Here is a 26,179-nt window from a genome sequence, read left to right on the forward strand (position 1 = left end):
GCCAAAGCTGGTGCTCCAACTTCTTGGTAATTCCAGCTATAGCAACTGATAGGCTGTGACTAAATATGAGATAGTTCCCATCCAGCTTTGAAAAATGAAAAAGTACTAAAAACACATTGACCTTTCAAATAGTGGAAATATATTGGATGGTTTAGGAAGGCTTTTCATTGTAAAGAAACAGCCAGAGTTGGGAGTGCATTTTGATGCATGCAGGGAAGTGAGCAAAGGCACCAAGGGCTACAGAGTAAGGCATGGTCTCAGAAGACTGAGCAGATATATCTGGATAAAATTTGAGAATTAGGTTGAGAAAACCAACCTGGCCTTGAAAACTATGTGAAGGAATAGGTTACTCAACCTGAGGAGAGAAGACAGGTATCATAGGTGCCTACGGCACTAGAGGAAGATGTGCCTGGCAGGTGGTACAACAGAAGCTCCACAGGGGTTGGAAGATAGGAGGCAGACATGATGGACTCTCGGCAGAATCAGGGCATGCAAGTTGGAATCAGGAGCCGTGGCAATCTGTTTAGACCATTGAATCTAAACTTCAATGGGAACATGAGAGACAGGAGGTTATTTCACAGGCATGTTTCTGAAACTCTTTCACTTTTCTGGGACGTGGAACTTCAGTGGCAACAGGACATAGTGAAGAGGACAGAAGAAGGAGTAAACAGACAGGCAGGAGTGTGCTCCTAGGTGGATAGAAGCTGGTGTCCGGCAAGTATGCTGTCCCCAGGGCAAATGTGGCAAAGAAGGGAAATCAGGCTATGTTTCTGGGTAGGCAAGAAAAGATTTCCTAGAATTATATTAAAAACACATTATCTGCCAGAAAAAGTTGTAAGTAAAAGTTTAAAAAGGAGGTGAAGCCTCAAGACAAGGAAAGAGATGTGGATGGAATTCATTCATTTATTCCTGTATTCATTTTTTTCAATGTTTGTTTGTTTATTTGTTTGTCTGTTTATTGAGAGAGAGACAGAAAGAGCACAAGCGGGAGAGAAGGAGAGAGAATCCCAAGCAGGCTCCTTGCTGACAGCATGGAGCCCAATGCAGGGTCAATCTCATGAACCATGAGATCATGACCTGAGCCGAAATCAAGAGTTGGACGCTTAACTGACTGAGCCACCCAGGAGCCCCCCCTTATTCATTTTTAATTAACATTTACATGCCTTTACTGCATTCTAGACAATGTGCTTGGGGTGGGGATATAGAGACAGGGAAGACTTTAATTGCTGACATCAAGGAGTTCTGAGTCTAAGAAAAAAGAGAAACATGTAAATGGATCATTATAATACAAGTCAATAGTAAGAATAATTGAGGTGTGGATACACAGAAAGAATGAACAGAAAATAGAAGTCAAATTGATCAATAGTTTTTTTTTCTAGATCCTGACTATAAAATGGCATGTAAAACCTTTTGCTTGCCTCCAGTAAAATTGAAGCAACAATCCAGGCAGACATGGAGGGAGAGCCAGGCCGTTTCCAGTGAAGGCTTTTTTATAAGACTTAAAGATAGGAGATAGGAAAAGGAAAAGGAGGGGAAGAGAATTTAAGGCAGAAAAAAAGGGAGGAAGCCTTGTGCAAAGAGGTTACTTATGCATCAACCTGAAGAGCAAGTTTGGTAATGTAAATGAGCCACAATGCCCAAGTAGAGAAAAAAACCAACAGCAACAGTGTTTGAGGTAAATGGGCTCAGTCTTATGCAGAGAAGACAATGAAGGAGAGGAACTGAGGCCAACAGAAGAGAACATGTGCCTTCTAGAGTGGGGAGCTGTGCTGAGAGCCAACCAGTGTTACTGGTGAATATGGTCCAGGGCTATCATACCACTAGTGTTTAAAAAATAAGTAGCTATATTGTTCTGATATGAAATTCTCCAAGTAAAACTCTTGGGGAAGTAACTGCATTTTTAAAAAACATACTGGACAAAGACAGATGCATCTGCTAGCTGGATAAGGTGTGCACCACCAGTATACATCTCTAAATGGGCAAGCAAGAATGGCAGAAAGCTCACAGTGAGGGCAAGTAATCAAACAGCTCTCTACTGCATTAGGAATAAAGCTCCGATTTTTACTGACCTTTTCTTGTTTCTCCAGCCTTGTCTTCTCATTCTCTTCCCAGAGTCTATGCTTTAGCCATGCTAAACTGCTTAAAATCCCCCCGCAGAGCACCACATTCTCTGTCATCCCATCTCTCTGAGTCCTTGTAGTACGTTGAATAGTGACCCCTAAAAAGATATGTCCAAGTCCAAATCCCTGGAACCTGTGAATGTTACCTTATTTGCAAAACAGGGTGTCTGCAGATGTTATTAAGTCAGGAATCTTAAGATACGACAAATGTCTTCATAAGAGGAGGAGATACAGACAGATAAGAAAGGGATACACTCAGGAAAAGGCCATGTGAAGGCAGAGGTCGAGATTAAAGGTATGCTGCCACAAGCCAAGGAATGACTGGAGCCATCAGAAGCTAAAAGATGCACAGAAGCATTCTCCCCTAGAGACTTCAAAGGGAGCATAGCCCTTAATTTCAGATTTCTGGCCTCCAGAACTGTGAGAGAATGTAATTCTGTTTTAAACCCCCAAGTTTATGGCAATTTATTATGGCAGTTGCAAGACACTAATACACTCCTCAAACACCTACCATCCTTCCCCGCTTCTCTTCCCCTGAGAAATCACTTCTATTTCCTGGAAACCTTCTGGCCACCCCACCACCTTATGTCCATTTCTATCTATGAAAGCACTCAGTACACATTTTATTGCTACTGTGGGGTACTTCACTGGTTATGTACTGAATTGTGTCCCCTCAAAATTTATATGTTGAACCCTAGCCCCCAATGTTTAGAAATAAGATGTTTAGGAAGATAACTAAGATTAAATGAGGTCATAAAGGTGGGGCCCTAACTGATATGCTTGGTGTCCTTATATGAAAAGGAAGAGATATTACAGAGCTTTCTCCACACTAGCACAGAGAAAAGACCATGTGAGGACACAGTAAGAAGGTGGTTATCTGCATCCCAAAAAGAGGTCTCACTAGAGGCAAGGCTGGTAGCACTTTGATCTTGCACTTTGGTGTCCAGAATTGTGAGAAAATAAGCTTCTGCTGTTTAAGACAATAAGTTTCTGGGGGTATTTTGTTATGGCAGCTCTAGCAGATTAATATACCCCTCCACCTCCCAGCCACATCTAAGTGTTAAGCATGCACCCTGAGACCAGGGGCTGAGTGTCATTGTCTTTGAATGTGATGAATTGGGCACATCATAGGTGCCCAATAATTTTCTGTTAAATGGATTAATACATAATTGAACCAGTTGTTATTTTCAGTGTTTTGGAATTAAACCAACTTATAATTGTTTGATTTTTTTAATCTAAATAATTTCTTTAAAATGTGATACATGCACCAAAAATTAAGACAAAAATGGAGTGAATCAAGGTTTTTTTTTTTTTTTTTTATTTTGGGCCTTTCCAGACATTTCTCATCAGACACTAAGATAATTGATGACACTGATAATTACTGGAAAACTCAATATAGATGTGTGAATTTAAAGGAAAAGATAAAGGTCACTGCTTAAAAAAAAAAAAATCCTAAGAACTGTGTGACCACTGGGTCAATACAAGTCAATATTGTGATGTGTCTGATAAAACAACAAGTAGACAAACCAAACCAAATAAAGAAAATTTAATGCCATCTTAGGTTAAACAGTACTAGATCAATTTCTGGGGTGTTTGGGTAAATATTAGATCTCTGACATCCCTTAATAATTACATTTGTAAAGTGCTTTATGGTCACAGAATCATAGAACCGTAAAAGAAGGAAGTTTACAGAAAGTCCAGATGCTTCTAAATGGTATTTCATGAATTCTTAGGAAATTCACAGAGGAGCTTCTAGAGCTTTTATGAGGAGGGAAGTGGGGAAGGAGGGTGGATTGCATGATTATATGGTACCAGGACTGCTTATCTAATTTGCAGGGTCCAAGGCAAAATGAAAATGAGAAGCCTCTTGTTGAGAAATCATTAAGAATGTCAAGAGGGTGACAGTAGGGTATTACACCAAGTGTGGGGCCCTCCTGAGCTTGGAGCCTACATGACAACAAAGCTCATATACCCATGAGACTGGCTCTGCATGTTATCATTCCCAGTTTAGACAGGTACTTGGAAAATTACTTGAAGAATGTGTGGATCACAAAAGGTAAGAAGAGAGGATACTAGGGAAATTTTATTGATTATCCCAGCAAGTGAGGATGAGGGGCTGAACCAAGTTTGTAGAGTGGGAGTGAAGGGTTATCATGCTAACATTAATACCTCCTATGACTGTCCAATTTTGCTATTTAATTTCCCCTATCTTGGGGTGCCTGGGTGGCTCAGTCGGTTGAGTATCCGACTTCGGCTCAGGTCATGATCTCACGGCTTGTGAGTTCGAGCCCCGCGTCGGGCTCTGTGCTGACAGCTCAGAGCCTGGAGCATGTTTCAGATTCTGTGTCTCCCTCTCTCTCTGCCCCTCCCCTGCTCACACTCTGTCTCTCTCTCTCTCTCTAAGATTTAAAAAAAAAAATTAAAGGGGCGCCTGGGTGGCTCAGTCGGTTAAGCAGCCGACTTCGGCTCAGGTCATGATCTCACGGTTCGTGAGTTCGAGCCCTGTGTCGGGCTCTGTGCTGGCAGCTCAGAGCCTGGAGCCTGCTTCAAATTCTGTGTCTCCCTCTCTCTCTGCTCCTCCCTGGCTCATGCTCTGTCTCTCTCTCTTTCAAAAATAAATAAAAACATTAAAAAAATAATAATAATAATTTCCCCTATCTAATTCATATTTGTAAATGACTCCAAAGCTATAATCTTAACACTACATTAACTCCAAGAAATTAAAGTACCCAACAAGAAAACTTTATGGAATAAGAAAAAATCAATTACAGAATGAGTTAAACCTGTGATTTAAAAAAAAAAAGTGATTCCATGTTAAAAAACGGTCCAGATGAATTAGTGGGTGGCATCGTAAGTAAGTTAAACATAATAGCAATTAATATATAAGAGCACTTAAATATAAGAAATATGCCTGATTTATGTGTGGTGGCTCCCTTTAGTGTTCTTATCTGATGAATGCACTGTGATTTCTGGCTCACTCTAAGAAGCCAACAGCGCTAGAACATGGCATTATGCCATTGCCATGTGAGCAGCAAGGGACCATGACGTGAGTCAAAACTCCACTCCTGGGAAACTACAGAGACGTTAGCCACACAGAACCAAGGTTAAGAGACCAAGGTTAAGAGACCATTGTGCATGGTCAGCACTCCAGGATGTGTACTTGAGTTACTGGGGAGGCAGTGGAAGGCAGTGGTTTAAAGCACACTGAAGGAACATTCTGGATTCAGATCCTGGCTCCAGCATATACCAGCTGTGTACTCTGGGCAAATTATTAAATTTCTCTGAGCCTCAATTTTCTCATCTTTAATTTGGGAATTGTAACAGTACCTATGGCATACAAATTGAGGACTGAACAAGATAATCTATGAAAAATATTTAGCACAGAACCAACACACACAGTGAAAGGATGTTACTTATTATTCAGCTGTTCACACAAATACAGTATTCCCTTTTTTAGGGAAAACAAGAGCCAAGGGTCTTAAGTTTTAGGGCTTTTTAGGGTTCCTTATACACTAAGAGGGTCCAAAGCGGAGCTGTGCAGGATGGTGGGAACACAGCGGTGAACAGTCATAGGCTCAGCTAGGGATAGGGACCTTACCAGCCACCATCTCTGTGAATCTAATACAGCTGCCTCCATGTCCACAGGCATGGATAACTAGGGTAACTAGGATCATTTATAGCTGTGAACCAGGACCTGTCCGCCCACAGGATGTGCATAGATCCCATTCAGGCATCATCTCCAATTATGAGGCTGATTAAAGATTTTCCCAGTTGAGGTTAGAGTGGCAAAAAGCCTCAGTGGGAGGACCTGTGGGCCTTATATAAGTGCCAAGCGAGAAGACCTCACTTCTCTCTTGGCTCTAAAAAAATTTCCATAAAATAATGCAAAAGCTTAATTTATTTAAGGAATTAGACCCATTTATCAGAGGAATTGATCCAGTGCTTTGAGTAAGCACAGCCTCTCAATCTGAGTACCATTTTCTGCATCACTATACTTTGAGATTATAGATTTATTAGGGGACAAGGACAAGTCATCTACTTAAATTTCCTAGTTACAAATAGTGGGCATTTAAGATACAGTTGTCATCGTTTGAACCAATCAACATACTTTTTAAGTCTGTATTATATTCATGCTACTGCTGGCATTGTGGTATTATAAAGAAATGGTCTCTAACCTCAGCGAACCTGTACTCTACTGGAGGCAAAAATACATAAATAATAAAACAACAATGGTAATCTTGACCTTTTTTAAATGCAACATTACTAAGGCCTTCCCAGATTAGACCACCAGCAGTGGCACACAATGGGTGGGGCAGTGGCAACATTCGGCCCCAGATGCAGGCAATAAAGGGACGCAATAAGAAAGCCTACTAAATCTCTATCTGCTCCTTATGATTGCCAGGCAATTGTAAACAATAGTAGTAATAATACACTCCTGCCCCCAGAATCTTTTGTTGGGGTGGCTGATTGTATCCTTCAAAGATGGCTGCAACAGTCTCCCAAACCCCTTGCTCCCTTGCTTTTCCCCCACTAAGGTGAAGTCAAATTCTCCTCCCTTTGCATCTGAGCAGACTTGTGACTTGCTGGTCACCTGCAAAAGGCAGCAGATGTGACACTATAAACTCATAAAAGCCTATGAACTTCTGCCTAGTTCTCTGAAACACCTGTGCTTGGTGTTTTGTGAAAAATCAGACCACTGAGGCTGCCATGCTGGGAGGAAGCCAAGGCTCATGGAAAGGCCATGTGAGGGCAGCCCTAGTCTTCAAGTCCCAGCCCAGATGCAGACACCTGAATGAGCAATCTTCCATGCCCCAGATATCAAGACACAGTCTGTCAGACTTTGAGTCTTCCCAATTGAGGCCAGAACATCGTGGAGCAGAGACAAGATAGCCATGCTGTGTCTTTTTCATGCATCTGACCTGCAAATCTGTGAACATAGTAAATCGTTTTATGCCACCAAGTTTAGGGTGATTTGTTATAGAACAATGGTAAGTGGGACATTGGTCTAAGTTGAGCTAATTGCTGCAATTACCACTGAATGTTAAGAACATATATGTAAGCTTCAGATGAGCACATTTTATTGCATAATCTCTAATAAATATTATTTTATTGTACATGGAAGTTAATTTGAAGAACTCCAAACTATACATCTGACTTCTGGCATGTGGACTCAGCTACTCATATTTGTCTACAGAGTACATCTGTAAAGGTTGGGAGCCACTTAAGCATGCTTTGGCCACAGAATATCTCCAACCGCAATGCTGCTACATTTAAACAGATTTGAGAGGGAAAAAACCCATAATAGGATTGTAATTGTAAAGATGAAAAAATAGAACTTGGGTGATTTCAAATTCTGCCAATCTGTGTGACTACTTGGGTTTTTTTCAGTGTATTTATTTGAAAGAGAGAGAGAGAGAGAGAGAGAGAGAGAGAGAACGCACATGCAAGCAAGAGGGGAAGGGGCAGAGAGAGGGGGTGAGAGAATCCCAAGCAGGCTCCATGCCACCAGTGCAAAGCCTGCCACAGAGCTCGATCTCACGAACCATGAGATCATGACCCCTGCTGAAATCAATAGTTGGACGCCCAACTGACTGAGCCCAGGTGCCCCAGTACTTGAGAGTTTTTTATGTTTAACTTAAGGAATAATATAATGAAACAATGAAATATTCCATTACAATGAACTAATGAAATAATATGAATGTATGGTATTTTTGTTTCTAAGTTCTAATTTTAGAAATCCATGAAATACTGTTCTAAATTTTTATGTTTTTAAAATTAAAATATACTCTTGCTTATTTTAAAACTGAAAAACGAATCAATAAAATAATGATTACTACTGTTATCACATAACTATAATTGAAAATACTTTTTCCATATAGAGGAAAATATATAAACATTATCTGCTTTGGTGTCAAATATACGAGGTACGCCACTAAAGATGGGGAGATTAACTTCAGTTGAAAAGATGACACAGTACATCAAAAAGACCAACCTTGATCTGGGTCACAAAGGTGAAGAGCATTTTTTTTCTTACTACAGAGCATCTCAACCCTTTATTGGTACTAGGACATACTCCACAGTATGAGAAGCATATACTCCTTCCCACCACCAAAACCACACAAAGGTGGATGTCTCCTTCTTCCAAGCCCTGGCAAGCAGCTGCTGCTAGCACATGATGCACACACAGTCAACCAGACATGCCTGCGAGTCACACAGAGAGTAGACAAAGTGAAACATCCACTCCACTGGCAGCCATGCTGGCGGAGGCATCAAGAGGTGCAGGAGTGGAACTGTCCGTGGTCCTGCGGTCAGAGCAGCGTATCCTCCCCACACCCTTCCTGCGGTCTGATTCTGACTGCGGTTCTGGCTGCTCAGACCCCATCAGCTCCTGCTCATTGTCTGAACCTCGATTCTAAGCCTGCCCTTTCACTTCATTTTGTCTAAAGCCAGACTCGCTTTCTATTATTGATAGTAGAGAATTTTGACAAATACATAACAGGTGAATAGAATTTTGACCAGACTGGTATCTGCAGGTACTGGAAATACTGTGGATGGAGAGAATAGCAAAAGTAAAAGTACTGGAGTAGATGAAACTATTGTGGTTCGTGTCTGGTAATGGTCCAGTGTGAATGGAGTTCCCATGAACTGAGAACTAAACTCATGAAAAAAGGGATTATGGAGGTACCTGGGTGGCTCAGTTGGTTAAGCATCCAACTCTTGATCTCGGCTCAGGTCATGATCCCACAGTTCATGACTTCAAGCCCCACGTTGGGCTCTGGATTCTTTCTCTCTGCCTCTCTCTCTCTCTGCCCCTCCTCAGTTCTCTCTCTCCCTCTCTCTCTCTCAAAATAAATAAACATTAAAAAAAAGGGGGGGATTATGAAATAAGAGAGGTGTCTGAGCTCAAGCTACCATAACAAAATACCACAGACTAGGTGGCTTCAACAACAGGTATTTATTTCCCACAGTTCTGGAGGCAGGAAGTCTGAGATCAGGGGCAAACATGGTCAGGTTCTGGTGAGAGACTTATTCTTGGTTTACCGATGGCTGCCTTCATGCTGTGTCTTTACATGGCCAAGAGAAACAGACAGCTTGCTCTCTGCTATCTTTTCTTATAAAGGCATTTAATCCTATCATGAGGACCCCACCCTCATCATCTCATAGACACCTAATTACTTCCCAAAGACTCCCTCCCCAAATACCATCAATTGGAGGTTAGGGGTTCAACATATGAAGTTGGTGGGTAGGGAATTGGGGAGTGGGGCAAGAAACACAATTCAGTACATACCATAGGAAAAGATAAATTTTAGCCAGGACCAAGAGGGCCTCATCTGCCATATGTAAGAGTGTGACCCTTGAAGGGCTGGTAAGGGCAGGCTACAGAAAGCTTTTATACAAAGAGAGACTTGCTTAACACTCATGCTTTAGGAGTGTTGACTCCAGGGGCAGAATGTAGTATGGACGGACGAGAGTAGGATTTTCTCAGGAAGCCTATCTGGGAGGCTCCTGCAACACTCAAGGCAAGATGACACAAAAGAGCCAAATTCAAACAGTAGGAGTATGGGGGGCAGGGTGGAGAAGAGTTTGGATTTGAAAGATATTCCAAATGTGGGACCAACAGAATTAATCAGGCATCTGGATGTGGGGGTGTTGAAGTGGGAGAGGTTGAGGGTGACTCAGAGATTTCAGGCTTGGGTAACTGGGAAGGTAGGAATGCCAATAATCAAATCAGAAGAGACAAAAGCAGGAGCACATTTGGAGCAATGGCAAGATCATGATTATGATTTTGGTTTCTGAAACGTTGAGTGTAAAGAGCTGATGGAACACCACATCGATCTGTTCAAGTTAGGAACAGTCTGGAGTTCAGGAGAGATGTTAAGATCAGTGAAGGAGTTTGGGGTTCTCCTGAAGACATGGAAGGGTTAATGAATGAGCTCGCACTTGGGAAGGATAACAGAAGAAAGAAAAGGTCAAGAACAGAGACATGGTAAATACTGGTAGATGGTCTTCTAACATTGCAATAAAGCACTTAATAAAGGAAGAAGCAAATTGGGACATAACGTTCTCAAAGTCTTACAAGAGAAAAGTTGGGATAGGTGGGTGTGAGCTAGAGTCTCCATGTTGTTGAGACAGTCGGCAAGACAAAGCCCTGAAGAGGCTTTTGATAAGATCACTGTGGATGAAGTCTAAGGAGTAGTATTATTAGAGTGTATGAGGCGGCAGGCAGAGGGGTGGTGGGTGAACAAAACCCATGTTGAAACTGGTTGATAAGGTGAAGAAATATAAACTAATCTTTCTAGAAGTTTCTTTCAGAAATGGAATGGTGGCTCAAATTAATGGGAGGTTTTTGTGTGGTTGTTGATTTTGTTCTTTGATAGTGGAAATTTTAGCAAGTCTAAGGAAATCACATTTCCCTACATTGTACATAAACTAATAGCACACATTTTTATATATAGAAAGATGCCTGATTAATATGTTTGACAAAGGAGAGAAAGCAATAAATACATGTATGTAAAGTGCTTAGCACAGTAAGCATTCAGTAATAATAGTTATTTTTATATTCTAAATTTCTATATTATTATAGAGGGATTTCTCCTTGCTATTTGAAATACTTTGTTCCCGTTCCAAGGTTTTCTTTAGATGGCATAAATAAACAAATGGCTCAAAGCAGACTGTGTTCACAGGAGAAGGTAACTTCTTTTGTAAGACGGTGGAAAAGGTGCCAAGAAATCTCGATTTAAACTATATCTTCAATTTAGGGGTGGGGGGAGCTGATGACTGAAATTACAGTGCCATAATTTTTTTTTCCTATATGTTAAGGCACTCAAAATATTTTTGGCACAGAGAAAATCACGGAAGATAATGCATCACAGTAGTAACCCCTTGCTGTGCATTAGCTTATAGAACCTCTCTGAGAACAAGATGAAGGCAGTGCGGCAAGCCACAGAGGTAAGTTGCTCTCCTCTTCCTTCAGGAAACAGCCAGCCATTCTGCTGTAGGGAGGGCAGTGAGCTGAGAATGTCCACATGTAGTTCACAGTGCTTGAGCAGAGGCCACAATCTCTCTGGCCAGCCCCCAAACCAGTGATGGAGCACAGCAGGGGTACTAAGGTTTGGCCATGTATGCCCAACATGAGGCTTTTCCAATGAGCAACCTCTGGTGAAGACTGGTTGAGACTTTGCCAAATATGCACCGCACTCTGAGACTCCCCCTCTCCAATCTCACTTCTCAGAGAGGTTCTATCTTTTACAAGTGTTACCTCCCTCCAAGCTTCCCATAAATTGTAGCTTCCTAATTGTATTTCTAATACTGCTCCTAATTCTATCTTAGCCTTCCACTTTGTGGAGGATCCTAAGAATTGGGATGATCTAAGAAAACAGGTGATAAGATGGGGTTTAGGGACATGTCCTTGCTGGAAATGAGGACCCCCATCTTGTGAAGTATATGGAGGCACCGGGTAACAATCCAATTGCTAAAACCCACCAATAGTGACTTGGGAGAATGTTCTGGTGGAGACACGGTAATCAACTTAACCTGGTTTACACTAAACTTTCCTGATTTTAGCACTGGAAGTATGAAGTCTGATGGCTGGCCACCCTAATTGGGAGGAATGACTTAACCAGGCCAATGACATGGGAAGCTGAGAAGTCCATGGAAACAAAGACTAACTAGAGGGATAATGAAATTGGCCAACTCTTACTAAGTTGTGTTGGCACCCTACAGAAGAAAAATGAAAAGCTGAGGAGAGTTAACAAATGAAAACTGAGTGTGATGGCCAGAGTTCCTCTTTGGGAACTTAGAAAAAAAGCTCTTGTTTCTGGAGTTTCAGAGTAAAAAAAGCTGAAGTCCAAACTTAGCACTTACTAGCTCAGAGTCAAGGGACCTTCAAATATCACTGACTGCTCAGCTAAGGCAGGTCCATTATGCCAAGGTCAGGACTTTAGTTAGAAAAATCTAACACCCTGACATGGAGATGGGGAAATCTGAGTGGATGTACATGAATATTTTGGTTCATCAGATTCCTCTAAATGCTCAGAGCCTTCAGACGTGGCTACCACCCCTACCTATTCAGGACAAGCACTCCTCCCAGCCCCACCCATACCAGGGACTTTTGAGTGGGGAAGTGAGAAGCCTCTTTCCCCCAGTGCAATAGGGGTCCACTCATGATCTGCTCCCACCTCTTTTCCTGGCTGCCAGGCCAACCACTGGGGCTTAGTTGCCAGGATGTGATAAACGGAATAAGGAAAGAAAGCGACTCTGCCCCAAAACTGCTGCAAGAATTAGCCAGCGCATACCAGTTGGAGCCAGGGGAGACCTACGTGGTGGGATTTTGAGGGTGCTTTATCAAGGATGCTGAAACAGAAACAGGATAAGGGAGAGTTTGTGGACATGAGGACACTCTCCCTGGGGATATGGAATTTAATACTCTTGCAAGGCCCCTGGGGAACAGTAAAAACTCCTTGCTGCGCAGGCTCCTAAAAGCTTGGAGAAAATGATTACTTTTTCTCGATGAAGCTGACATGCCTGAATTGCTTCGGCAGACAGTGGAAGAAGGAATTAAAAGGCTCTGAGAAGTGACATTGCTGGACATGTAACATGAGCCTCAAGGACCCACCAGAGGATGATGTACCATGGGAGGACCTCATGGATGTACCATTCACTGAGGCACGAGGAATGTGCTAGTGAGAGGGGCAGTAGCAGGGTGCAGGAGTTGAGGGGTGCCTCTCCTCCATAAGCCAAGGTCATTGGTAGGGGAGGTTACCACAGAGCTGGGTCCTTTATATCCATGCAGACCATGGAGTGCCTGAAGAAACAGAAGCCAGTGGCCAGTGCTTAATCGTAGGAGCAATGGTGGGGGTTAGGGGGCTGTGTCTCAATTATCATAACAATGCATAAGGCCCTGAGTGACAGGCAAGGTGACTTGACCTGCAGAAAGTTTTGGAGATGATTTATAGAACATAGTGTGCCCTAGAGGCAAAATAGATAAGGAGCCCAGAAGACTACTCATTACATACCCACAAGTTAACAAGAATGCAGAGCTGAAAGTGGATGCCCCAATGAAAGTTTCAATCCTTTGTGCAGTTACCAAACTGGAATGAAACTCACTGACTGAAGAGGCAGCAGGTCTCTAGAGGGAAGGACCCTACAACACTACAGAAAGTATGTATTGTAATGATTTTCCCAGTCCTTCCCCAAAAGGACCTATGACCATTTATTCAGGTGACTACATATTGGGGAGAGGAGAATATCGAGGCATTTTGAGGACTATTGAACAAAAAGTCTAAGGGGACACTGATTGCCTGGAGACCTGAATTAGCATCATCATGGCTCCCTGCTTTAAGGTCCCATGGGGACTAGGCAGTAAGTGAACCTGGGCCAAAGTCTACTAGGTCTGTGAACACATCTAGTGGACATTTTCCCCTTGGCAGGTAGACTATTGGGGGAATTTAATAGGAAGCTTATGAAACTATATCCCCACTCCTGCCAAGATAGTGAATCAAAAACAATACTGCATTAAGGAAGGGGGGATGGTGGAGATTTATCTACCTCTTAGGATCTCAAGAATGTAGGGGTAGTGGTTCTTATCATAACTCCATTTAATTAACCAGGCTGGACAAATCCTGGAGAAAAACTACAGTCTCCTGAATCTTAGCTAAGTAGTAGTGACCACTGATTTGTCAAATGCATTCCTTTCTATCTTGTTCAAGAAAAAGAATGAGAGGGGCGCGTGGGTGGCTCAGTTGCTTAAGCGTCCGACTTTGGCTCAGGTCATGATCTCACAGTTTGTGAGTTCAAGTCCCGCATCAGGCTCTGTGCTGATAGCGCAGAGCCTGGAGCCTGCTTTGGATTCTGTGTCTCCCTCTCTCTGCTCTTCCCCAACTCACTCTCTGTCTCTCTCTCTCCTTCAAAAATAAATAAACATTAAAAAAATTTAAAAAAAAAATAAAAAGGATGAGAAACAGTTCACATTCACATGGAACAGGCAAAGTTTTACATCATGGTTTATGTCAGTCCTATGCATTAACTCTCCTGCTCTTTGCCAGATCATAGTCTGAAGAGACCATCGTATTGATTCTTTGCATCAAAGATATCATGCTGATCAAGCAAGATAAAAGATGGTCAGCACACTGGAGGTCTTGGAAAGATACACGCATTCCAGCTCTTGGGAGATAAACCCTGTAAGATTCAGGGGCCTGGGAAATCAGTAAAGTTTTTAGGGATCCATTGGCCAGGGGTGTGCTAAACATCCCCTCAAAGCTTTAAAAGACAAATTATTGCATCTTGTACCACTACCGCAAAAAAGGAAGCGCAACACCCTCAGATCACTATGTGTTCTTGGGGAAACACATCTCATACCTATGAATATTGTTCTGGCCTATATACCAGATGATATGAAAAGCTGCCAGCTCTAAGTGGGGCCTGGAGAAGAAAAGGGCTCTACAACAAGTACAGGCTGTAGGGCAAGCAGCCCTGCTACTTGGGCCACGGATCCACAGGTTCTATGGTGCTTGAGATGTCTCGGCAGAAAGCATACAGTCCAGAGCTATGAGAATCACCGTGTTGGCTCCTGGAGCTCAGGAGCAAGGCCATGCCTTCTGCGGCAAAGCTTGATGCGTCTTTTGAAAAATGGATGTGGGTGTGTTATTGGGCATGAAAGAGATGCAATGCTTGACCACACATGTAGAGCTCCCCATTGTTAAACTGGGTTCTGTTGGACCCCATCAAAGCGATAGTGCCTACCACGGAGGTCTAATGAGCATTAAGCACCGCCAATGCTGGTTAGGTTATTATGTATCCAATTACTGTACATTGTAAAGAAGTAAAAGGTAACATAAAAGTTGTCATTTCAAAAGTAATTAAAGTTCTTTAGCATCTCAAATGATGTGTAGAACATAGGATATTAAAAATTAAGAATCATAAGAATACAACATTCACTTACAATCAAAAGTACAATTAAAATCCAATAATCATGACCATTTATATTACTTTTAGGGTTTGAGCAATTTGGCTATCTGGAAAATAGGACATGGGACAGGAATTTATGGAGTACAGTTTTTCAACAACCTTCCTAATTCATATCGTGTGATGTTCAATTAAAATCAATGGACTAGGGGTGCCTGGGTGGCTTAATTGGTTGAGCATCCAACTCTTGATTTTGGCTCTGGTCATGATCTCATGGTTTGTGAGATCTGTACTGACAGCACAGAGCCTCCTTAGGATTCTCTCTCCCTCTCTCTCTTCCCCTCCCTTGCTCATGCTCTCTGTCTCTCTCTCCCTCTCTCTCAAAATAAATAAATAAACGTTAAAAAAAAATCAATTGGCCAGTTTTCTTCATGACTGGCATGTGGCCGCTTCCTTTTCACTGGGGCACATGCCAGGAAGTAGTGTGATATAAAAGACCAAATACTGGCTTTAGAGTCAATACTGGCCTGCATTGTATTTCTGGTTCTAGCAAATACTAGCTATATAACCTTGGGCAAGCTAATTAGCCTCTTGCATCTTCAGTTTTGTTACCTGTAGAATGAAGACAGCCATACTTTCATTCCAGTCACTGTGAAGACTAAGGCCTATAAAAAAAAAAGTACTTAGGATGAGGCTAGACTGTTACTTTCTCATAAATGGAAGCCGGAGGACTGAGGGCTGAAATCTAAGAGCAGGACACAGTACTAAACTCGGGCCCAGGGATTTGGCTAAGTTTAGCCAAAGCATCGAAGTAAGCGGTGACGGTGTGTAAACCCTGCAATGCATACAGGAGCACTGGTTGTGGGTCTAGGTCCGGCTTTCCTATTCCTGTGCTCTAAGAGAAAATGCTTAGGGATTCCCAACTACTCAAAGCTATACTCAGTCTGCCGTGGCTCAGGCTGATAGCAGCTCATGGCGCCCAAGCTCATTCCATTTCTCAGAAACTAGGAATTTCATTTCATCTCACTTCATTTTATCTGACTCTGGTCTCATCAGCACTGGGCTCTCAATCTTCAAATCCTTATTTCGTATCTGAGATTCTTTGACAATCTCCTTATAACATTCCCTTTACTTTTAGTTTCTCTCCCTTTTAATTCCCTCTTTATGCTCTATCGGACCATTTTAAACTTCAGAAGGATTTGATATCAGTATGTTCAGGCTTAATGCATTATAGGTATTCCATATATATTTATGGAATTGAATTAAGTAAAATAATTCGGAAGCACTGCTGTAATGTCAGTTTTCAACCCCGTCTTACTTATTAACCCAAATGTGAAGCCTCAGGTTGGTTTACAGTGACTTTCTGATTTATTTATTCTTGCTAATCCTTAAATCCCATATATACTCCCCATCTGAGGTTTCCCCTTACTAGTTCCTAATTGTATCTGCTGTTTCTTGCTTGCTGTCTTTGCTTTCATTGTCCCCATCTCTGGAATGCCTCTTCTTTACCTATTCAAATCATATTCATCTTCAAGACCCAGGCCAAGTGCCACTTCCCACTGAAGCACTCCCCGATGGTACTTGTCCACGGTGATCTTTTCCTTCCTGGATACTGAATGGCTCTCACTGTCATCACCAGATACACTAACATTCATATTCCATCTAGAACTTTATTATGCACTATCTCTAGGGCAAACTTATCCAGTAGGCATGGAACTTAGATCCCAGATACTTGTAGGGACCAATAAAACTGTTTTAATTTCCTTGAAAATCAGAAGGAAAAGTGAACATTCAGGTTGAAGAAAATATTTAATATACGTTATTTATTAATTTGTTTTTATAGCAATGAGGCTGTAAAGCATATACATATTTTCAATGGCAGAGGAGGTCCTGAAAACACAAGTGCCTAGGGCCTACAAAAGTGATAACACAGGGCTGACTCTGTCTTATATTGTCCTATACGAGTAAGTCCTGTTTTCCTAAATAGAATGTGCTAGTACTGCCAGAAATCCCGAACCTGGAGTTGCTGAACACCTAGGAAGCCCCAGACATATTAACGGAATTCTATGACATACTTTTCAATATTTCTAAGAGCTTAATAGAATAGTATATTTACCCACAAGAAGCCCACCCACAGGCACTAACTAAAATGTCAGTACTCTTTGCTGTTGGCCGGAATTGTATTAAGTCAGTTGGCAGCAATGGTGATCTCATGCTGCTTACTGGTTCTGATACATTGTGGAAGACACAGGAACTTCTGGGATGTGACTGGGGAACCAGAAACCATTATAAAGTGATGAGTCAATCCCAGAATACCCAGTTATAATGGCACTTACAGAAGCCAGATAAAACTAAGGTAAAGATGCAGAGTATCCAGGCATCTTCAATCATTTACTGCTTTATATTTAATAGCTGTATGTGTGCCATTTTAATAATTGTATGTGTACAATTTCATAACAGCATTATTATATATTTTTTATCATGGGCCACTGTTTAATATCTAGGCCTACGCGTGCATGAGTGGCTCAGTTAGTTAGGCGTCTGACCTTGGCTCAGGCCATGATCTCACGGTTGGTGAGTTCGGCCCCGCATCCAGCTCTGGGCTGACAGCTCAGAGCCTGGAGCCTGCTTTGCATTCTGTGTCTGCCTCTCTCTCTGCCCCTCCTCTGTTCGCACTCCCTCTTTCTCTCTCAAAAATAAACATTAAAAATTTTTTTTAAATAATATTTGGGCCTAAGTTGAGATGGGAAAGCATCATATTAGAAGATTTAGAAATATAAAGTTCATGGAGGAGTGTGGTAGAAGAAGGTAAATTATAAAAGGGGGCCATGGTAACGAAAACATTGGAACTAAATGGGTACTTTGCAGATGTCTTTAGTAACGTCCCCATCCCCTATGACACTTGGCTGAAGGCTGACAGGAAAAAATTGTCCATCGACTAATACCAGTGGTCCCGGCAACAGTAGTCACAGTAATAGTATAGCAGTCACTTTATGAGTGAGTGCCCACTAAATACCTTTTAATATATTATCTAGTAGACCACAGATTTGCTCATTTGAAATCTAGAGCACAGGGATCGTACACACTTCAGCGTTAAATTACTTCTGAGCAGGGAAGATTTAGAGGAATGGCCTTCTGATAGCAGCCAGATCTCATCAGTCACCTAAGGCAAATACATGAGGGCAGCCCAGAGCTTTACCTTCCACCCACTTTGATATTTCGCCTTCAAACACAATCCCTGACCAGTCTCATGAAATCAAAGGCTGCAGGAAAACTGCCATGCATCCCCCAAATTCCTGTACCCCACACTGAGGAGCTGTTCATGCCCCTACACAGATTAGGTAAAATATTACTAAACGAAGGGCAAACAGATACCAGTGGGTCTTGTTTATTTAACCCTCGTCTTGGCAGCCTGTGGCAGCCCATGTGCACATGGGACGTCATGAGATTATTATAAAAGGTGGCTGTGTGGGCAGCAAGAGCATGTAGATGCCAAAGACTGGACATCAACAAGGTGGGGGGTAATGATACTTCAGAGCTTTCCGCTAATATTCTGGGAAAAGACTGCAGTGAGCTGTTTAATATCCACAAATTCCTCTTTTCCTAGTACATCAACTTCTTTACAGTCTGATTGTACTGCGCCTCCCATTTATAGGTGGAGTCTGTTTCTCTGCTCCCATCAATCTGGGCTGGCCTTGTGGATTTGCTTGGACCAACAGAGTCCAGAGATGGGGATGGTGAACAAGTTTTGGAGCATAAGCTTCAAGACGCCCTGTAGCTCAGGTCTCTGCTCTCTTGGAAAGCTGCTCTCAGATGCTCTCGAATGCTCTCAGAGAAAATCTCTTGAGAATGAGTGAGGCCCAGCTATTGAGCTGTCCCAGCCCCATCTACCCCTAGCTGAACACAACACATGAGAGAAGCAAGGTTCTAAGGACCAGTAAAACCCACAGAATCCTGAGGACAGCAAATTCTTGTTTTGAAGGGTGGTTTGTTCACAACCAAAAATAATAACAGGCCAACAAGTGTAGCTGACCCCTTCTTTCTTTCCTTCCTTCCTTCCTTCCTTCCTTCCTTCCTTCCTCCCTCCCTCCCTCCCTCCCTCTTTCTTTCTTCCCTCTTTCCTTTCCTTTTTCCTTTCCTTTCCTCTTTCTTTCTTCCTCCCTCTCTCCCTCTCTCTCTTCCCTTCTTCATTTTCTTCCTTTCCTTTCCTTTCTTCTTTCTTTCTTTCTCCCTCTCTTCTTCTCTCTTCCCTTCTTTATTTTCTTTCTTTCTTTCTTTCTTTCTTTCTTTCTTTCTTTCTTTCTTTCTTTCTTTTTCAGAGAGTCAATATAAGGTCATAATTGGAAGTAACCTAAAGAGATCATTTTATGTCTTCCTGTCTCTGATTTATAAGGTCAACTGGAAAGTCATGAAACACTGTTTCTCATTCTCAACTTTGAAGTTCATTTTACAATTAGAAAAACTGCTCGCTTTATATGAAATGAATAACACAAAGCTAAATTTAAATATTATTCCAATGTGACTTAACACTGAATTATAAATGTAATGGTTGAGGGTTAAATAACCTTCAGAATGTTTTCCTGGGAAATCAACAACATTTGCAAAAATAGGCATAGGGATTTTTTTCCCCTGAAAGTTCTCAGTAAAGCAAAAGAGAACAACTCTGTTATCAAATTATCCCCAAAAGCCTTAATTAAAGTCAAATGCTAAAGGAGACTTCAAGTTCCTTAATTTTATTTACTAATCCACAAAGAGAAACATCAGAAAAATATTTCTCAGTTCTTATTCATATACTTCATAATATGGCTTATTTATTTTTATTATGTATGTACATATGTTTATCACACACAACATTAAACAAACATATATCTAAATACAGCAATAAGCCTGTTTCCACAGAAAATACTGATTATATGGCTATTTTCTCCTATATACCTACTCATCAAAATTCTGGCAAGCATTTCACGAGACTGTATTAGCTCGAAATACCCCGACACTTCTATTATAAAGTTTTCCCAAGGTGTCTCTAGTGAAACTGGGAAGAAATATATATGTATATGGGATCAAATATAACAGCAAAACCTGACTGTAATGCCTACATTTGCAGCAGGAGTTATATTCAGAGTTGCCATGGCAGCCACCCACACTCACATACTCATAAATGGGTGTAGGGAAGAGAGAAAAGGAGTTAGTAGAGAACAGAATCTATTGTTAAAAATACAGAGGTACCCTTCAATGTAATTACAAGTAGGAATCCTGACTTTTAGTCTGAACCACGTTTTAATGTTAGAAGATTTCCAAGAGTTGCAGTGTTGTTAAATGTTTTTTTCTCTAAACATATCTACCATCTGAACCCTCAACCATAACCTTGATGGATGCTGAGATTATGTGGCAGCAGGAGGAAATTCAGCTGATCATGCATACGTTAGGGCTAGTATGATTCAGTGATTCCTTCTCTGGAATACTCGGAATCATTGTAGCCAGGAAAATGTGTGGTTCTATGGATCTGGACGAGTTACTTCACTTTCTGAGTGTCCTCATCTATAAAATGGGCATAATAATGCCACATACTTCACGGAGTTTTTATGAGGATTCAAAAAATTAGCACCAATAATCAATCATTACCTAAATAGTAGTTACAATAAATAAAGAATAAATTTTAAGACATCAGTAAGAATTAGTAATACATTAAATGAATTAGTAAAAGTGAAGCACTTGGTGCTTGACACATAACAAATTCTCAATGAATATTTTCTATAATAATAATTATATAATATACAGATAATTATGTATCTATTATATATATGTATATGTATGTGTGTGTGTGTGTGTGTGTGTGTGTGTGTATATATATATATATATATATATATATATATATATACACATATCCAAGAAGTTGCTAAAATACATGCCAGCTGACTAGAGGCAAGGTAAGATATTAAGATTTCGCCAGTACTTAAAAAGATAATGCCTTGTCCTAAAAGCAATGCCTTTGAAAACACAATTTTGGCAGAACAAAAAGATCAAGTATTTACAATACTAGCACACTTGCCACCATTTGCAAATGCTGGTTATACAGCAAAATCTACCATCTATTAAGTGCTAAAATAATATAACAGGATTTGTTTGGATTCAGAGAGTATTCTAGCATTTGTCTCAAGTCATTGGTTTGATCACATATGTATATGCAGGTACATTTGCAATTCATACTCAGATACAAATACCAGTGTCAGATTTAGACGTGATGACAATGAATGGAAAGTATTTTCTGACTTCTGATTCACTCAAGTTTTAAATCTGCATTTTAAGGCTGAATGCTTCATATTCTAAAAGAGGTGTAACATGTCATCAAGCAGGTTAGCATAGGAAAGAATATGCATGGATTAACAGATTTCATATCAAGTCTAGAAGTACCTAAGAATGGGAAACAGAAAGTAAAGCTGATGGAATAAAGAAATCAGGGGAAATTAAAGGAATGGAGTTGGGAGCACACCGAGAGGGGAAAAAGGGAGTTGTAACTAACAAACTGTACAGAAGTCAGAAGACAGTGGAAGAGAAAATGGATAGGATGGGATTTGATCTTTAACTCTATAAAATCCTGTTTGATGGGATTTTTTAAAAAGTCCAGGCTGTGAGGGATAGAATTAGCTTGGCCTGAAAACTTTAGAAATGTTAAAATGCATACATTCATGGCCTCCAAAATTACCCTGCCACTGCGAATGTTATGTACAATGCTAAATTTCCCCTCCTAAATTGTTGTTTAGTAATTTTATTTCCGATCTCAAGTAGAGGTGTCATGGGGTATTTTACTGCTTGGCTCTTTGTTTGTTTTTTGAGATAAGCAGACATGATTGCATTAAGAATATCAGAGATATTTCCATAATCAAATACCTCTTTGAGGGTAAAAATAAGTCTGAGTTTTTTCAAGTCATTAGCAGTGATAAATTTGGTTTCAAATTTTGTTTGTGATCTCCTGTCAATGAGCTAAAATCAGAAGAAAGTAGCTATGGGCACCATTAGAAAGGAGAACCCCCGAAGGCATTTAAATTCTCTGAACCTCTTACTGTAGCCATGGAAAAGCCTACAGAGCACGCTTTCTGGAGCCCAGCTCCATAGCTGCAAGGCAGATCGTGGTGATGGAGGAAAAGGCTGATGGCAGGAATGCAGGGGCCAAGAGCTACCTGCCAAGGTTCCCCTTGTTTCTGCTCCTGCGTCTCAGTAAAGCACTCGACCATCACCACTTACTTCCACCTAGAGGTCCCGGACAGCTACACCAGGGGCCTGGCTCTCACTACTAAAATGAGGGCAAAGACTCAAGAATAAAGGAAAAAATAATTTATAAGGACATTTTGGCTAGTTCTGTGAGAAAATATTAAAACACTGGTTGAGAGGGGCGCCTGGGTGGCGCAGTCGGTTAAGCGTCCGACTTCAGCCAGGTCACGATCTCGTGGTCCGTGAGTTCGAGCCCTGTGTCGGGCTCTGTGCTGGCAGCTCAGAGCCTGGAGCCTGTTTCCGATTCTGTGTCTCCCTCTCTCTCTGCCCCTCCCCCGTTCATGCTCTGTCTCTCTCTGTCCCAAAAATAAATAAACATTGAAAAAAAAAATTTTTTTTTTAAATAAATAAAAAAAAAAAAAAACACTGGTTGAGATATTATGATGACATAGTTACCAATAATGAAACAAAAAAATCTTTCTAAAAAAAGAGTGCTCCCTTCCCCACCACCACCAGAGAATATTAGAGCTTGAGTAGGCAGCTGAGAGGCCTGGGTAGTTTTCTTAATTGGGCTATTGCAAGATTATGGGGACTGCTATGGGACAAATTTGTTTCCATTAAACCCTATTTAACATAAAGACAAACATATTCTCAAATAGAAATGCTAATGGCTATATTTTTTAATGCAACCACTACCCACACATAATCTCATGAGAGTCAACTGACTTAATTTTATCCACAGTACAAACAGCTATTATTAAAAATAAATTAAATGGCCTACAGAAAGCTGTTAATGTGACTTCCATTATGGCAGAGAAAAATAATTTCTTCATTGGGAGAATTAACAGAAGGACAGACTAAGACTGGTTAATAATCCTTACTTACTGTCAGATACATAGCTGCATAGACACTGAGAGCCGCTTCTTTGGATGGAAACGTTTTCCTTGCTCTCATGATGAGATCTGGGTTGCCCGTGCAGGCCTCTTCCCCGCTGATGAACTGTGTATACTGCTGACATCCAAGTGCTGTATAGTTGGGCTTACACAGGGCAAGAAAATGTGGAGCCAGATTCCCGGTAACTACTTGCCCAGCATTTACAAAGATATCTGTAGCAAATAGCCCAAATGTATAAATACCTGAGGAAGAAAACAAACCATTTTAACGGGTTTTGTTTTTGTTTTTGTTTTGTTTTGTTTTTGTATTTCAGTTTACAATAAACCAACATGGAAATATTTTAGACACTATAAAATACACTTACAAACATATGGTTCCCTCCACTTCCACTTCTCTCCAGTTCTTTGCTTTCTGGAGTGGTGGGAGAGCTAAATTATTTAACATATTGAGCTGTCTACCACTGGCTACAGTTTTATGCATGGCAGGTTTATAAGATAAAAGAAGAAGATATATTCTAACACTGTGTTTGGATAATGTGATTTTTAAAAAGGAGACACGTTTCTCTGGAGAGGGCTCAGTCTCTCACCTTCAACTAATGTTAGCAATCTTTGTTTTTCCCTATTTTGAAAATATTTCGCACCTTACAAACATAAAGCAAAGCAGTTGTCTCCCTTTGATTATGCCTCTTAAACCCATTCGGACTGATATTAACTCTGCTGGAGATGCCATTTAGCAGTAAAATCCAACACCATTAGTTTTCATTTAAATGTCATGGAAAATCTTAAGTAAAGAAGAATGTTTCAGATTAATCTCTACACTGCTTTCACAAAAACATCTTAAAAAGCCACTTTACAGCTAGTAACTTAGTCCCACCTTCTCTTTTATGGTTGGAATTTAGTTTATCAAATTTTGGGCAATTTCGTAAATAATAATGCAAACAAAATTATAATTTTTCAATTATCTTCACAGCATTAAAATGTATTTGCTTTGGTTATCTGAAGGTATAAAATTAAGTATCTACAGAATTTTTGTCCCCTTTTGTGAGAACTTGACAATTTATTCAAATTAAAAAATATTCCACATTCAATGCCATTGGTCATTAGAACCAAAACTTATTTTTCTCCTCAGGTAGCATAGGCAAAATACATTCCTTGGCATCGTTTTCAATTAAACTTACAGCTACAGCCTTTGAGGATGTGGTACCAATGTGAAGAGATTTATTCTTTTATAATTTGGGGAAATAAAATTCCATCAGGTATTTTAAAATTATACCAAAAGAATATTTCCCAAACAGTTCATTTATTAAAAAGCCATATAGTTCTATTATAATAATCAGACAGCTTTCTTCTTAGTTCTACATTTCAGGATTGTTTGTTTGCTAAATCTTTACATAATCATTGGCTGTTGTGTAGGAAGTCACCAGGAAAGTTGTACAGGATCAAATAATTTTCCAGTATCAGATGCATGGCTATCCTTTTAATTTTTGAAATATTATATAAGATTATAAAAGGCTCATGCACACAAACCTGCACATAGCAAACTCTATGTGTATACAAATGGCAATGAGACAAGACCTTAGTTGTCCCTTTGTCTAAAAATTCTAAAAGCAAATAATAAAAAGCTTTTTCTTTACATCTTCCCAGCATTTCATGAGTCATACAAGTAAATGTTAGCAAAAGAAGAAATTTAGGAGAAGCAGAGAAATGAAAGAAAATGGAACTCAATAAAATGTTAATGCACATAAACTCTCCTTCCAACCATCATGGCCCAGCATGGAAACCTAAATGGTAAGTCTTCATCTCTACTCCCTTGGAATCTAGGCTAAGATGTACTCATTTTACTTAACCAAACCATTCTCTTTATCTGCTGTTTTCCTGTTTAAAGGAAAGTTTTCCTGTTTAAAGTAGAGAAAAGTATTTGATACGGATATGGAAATGTCTCTTCATGCTTGCAAAGTTCCCAAATGTGCTTTTGAATTAAAATATTCAGTGCATCAGGCCCAAGACCAGTATTGTAGTTGACTATAAAGAAACTTTAAAGTGAGATCCCATGACAGTATCCACTGTGCTGATCGCCAGAATAAAATCCGTACAAAGAACAATGCCCTGGGGCACCTGGGTGGTTCAGTTGGTTGAGCCGCTGATTTTTCATTTCAGCTCAGGTCATGATCACAAGGTTGTGGGACTGAGCCCCACATCAGGCTCTATGTTAAGCGTGGGACCTGCTTAAGATTCTCCCTCTCCCTCTCCCTCTCCCTCTCCCTCTCCCTCTCCCTCTCCCTCTCCCTCTCCCTCTCCCTCTCCCTCTCCCTCCCTCTCTCCCCTGCTCATGCTCTCTCTATAAAATCAAATCAAGGGGCGCCTGGGTGGCGCAGTTGGTTAAGCGTCCGACTTCAGCCAGGTCACGATCTCGCAGTCCGTGAGTTCGAGCCCTGCGTCAGGCTCTGGGCTGATGGCTTAGAGCCTGGAGCCTGTTTCTGATTCTGTGTCTCCCTCTCTCTCTGTCCCTCCCCCGTTCATGCTCTGTCTCTCTCTGTCCCAAAAATAAATAAACGTTGAAAAAAAAAATTAAAAAAAAAATAAAAAATCAAATCAAATCAAATCATACTTTAAAAAAAGAATGATGCCCTATGATGCAGTAATATTTTGCTTATAAACTTCCCATTATAACAAACTGGAAACATCCAAATCATAATGAACAAGGGAAAAGAAACAAATCAAGCAATCCTAAATATTTCATAAAATCATATAATAAGAAACATACAGAGATTTAAAGCATGCTTTACTGTGTATAGTCTTTCAAATATGCTTTACTGTATATATTCCTTAGTAATATGTGTGCAAATGCTGAAAAATATTTACTTAAGTAGGGATAATAAAATTTGCTTTAACAGTATTTTGGACAGTGTCAAGTTCATCATTTTTAGTTTGGAGTATATTATTGCTTATTTTGTTATTAAATGTCTCTCATGCAAAGATAAACAAGTCAAGAACATAGTATTGATGCATGCAAAAAAAAATAATTGTAAAGTTTCATAGAAAAGTTATCAC

General features: G+C 40.5%; 1 protein-coding gene across 2 annotated transcripts in view; it reads right to left on the reverse strand.

Annotated features, from left to right (window-relative positions):
* PLPPR5 (phospholipid phosphatase related 5) overlaps positions 1 to 26,179 on the reverse strand; it is a 124,130-nt gene that overhangs the window by 55,260 nt on the left and 42,691 nt on the right. For both annotated transcript variants that reach the window (XM_030327381.1, XM_030327380.1), the window contains exon 3: positions 23,121 to 23,371. In XM_030327381.1, coding sequence (XP_030183241.1) covers positions 23,121 to 23,371 — 251 coding nt within the window. The remainder of the gene's footprint in view (positions 1 to 23,120; positions 23,372 to 26,179) is intronic.

The sequence above is a fragment of the Lynx canadensis genome, chromosome C1, assembly GCF_007474595.2.
Source record: "Lynx canadensis isolate LIC74 chromosome C1, mLynCan4.pri.v2, whole genome shotgun sequence".
NCBI classification, from domain to species: Eukaryota; Metazoa; Chordata; class Mammalia; order Carnivora; family Felidae; genus Lynx; species Lynx canadensis.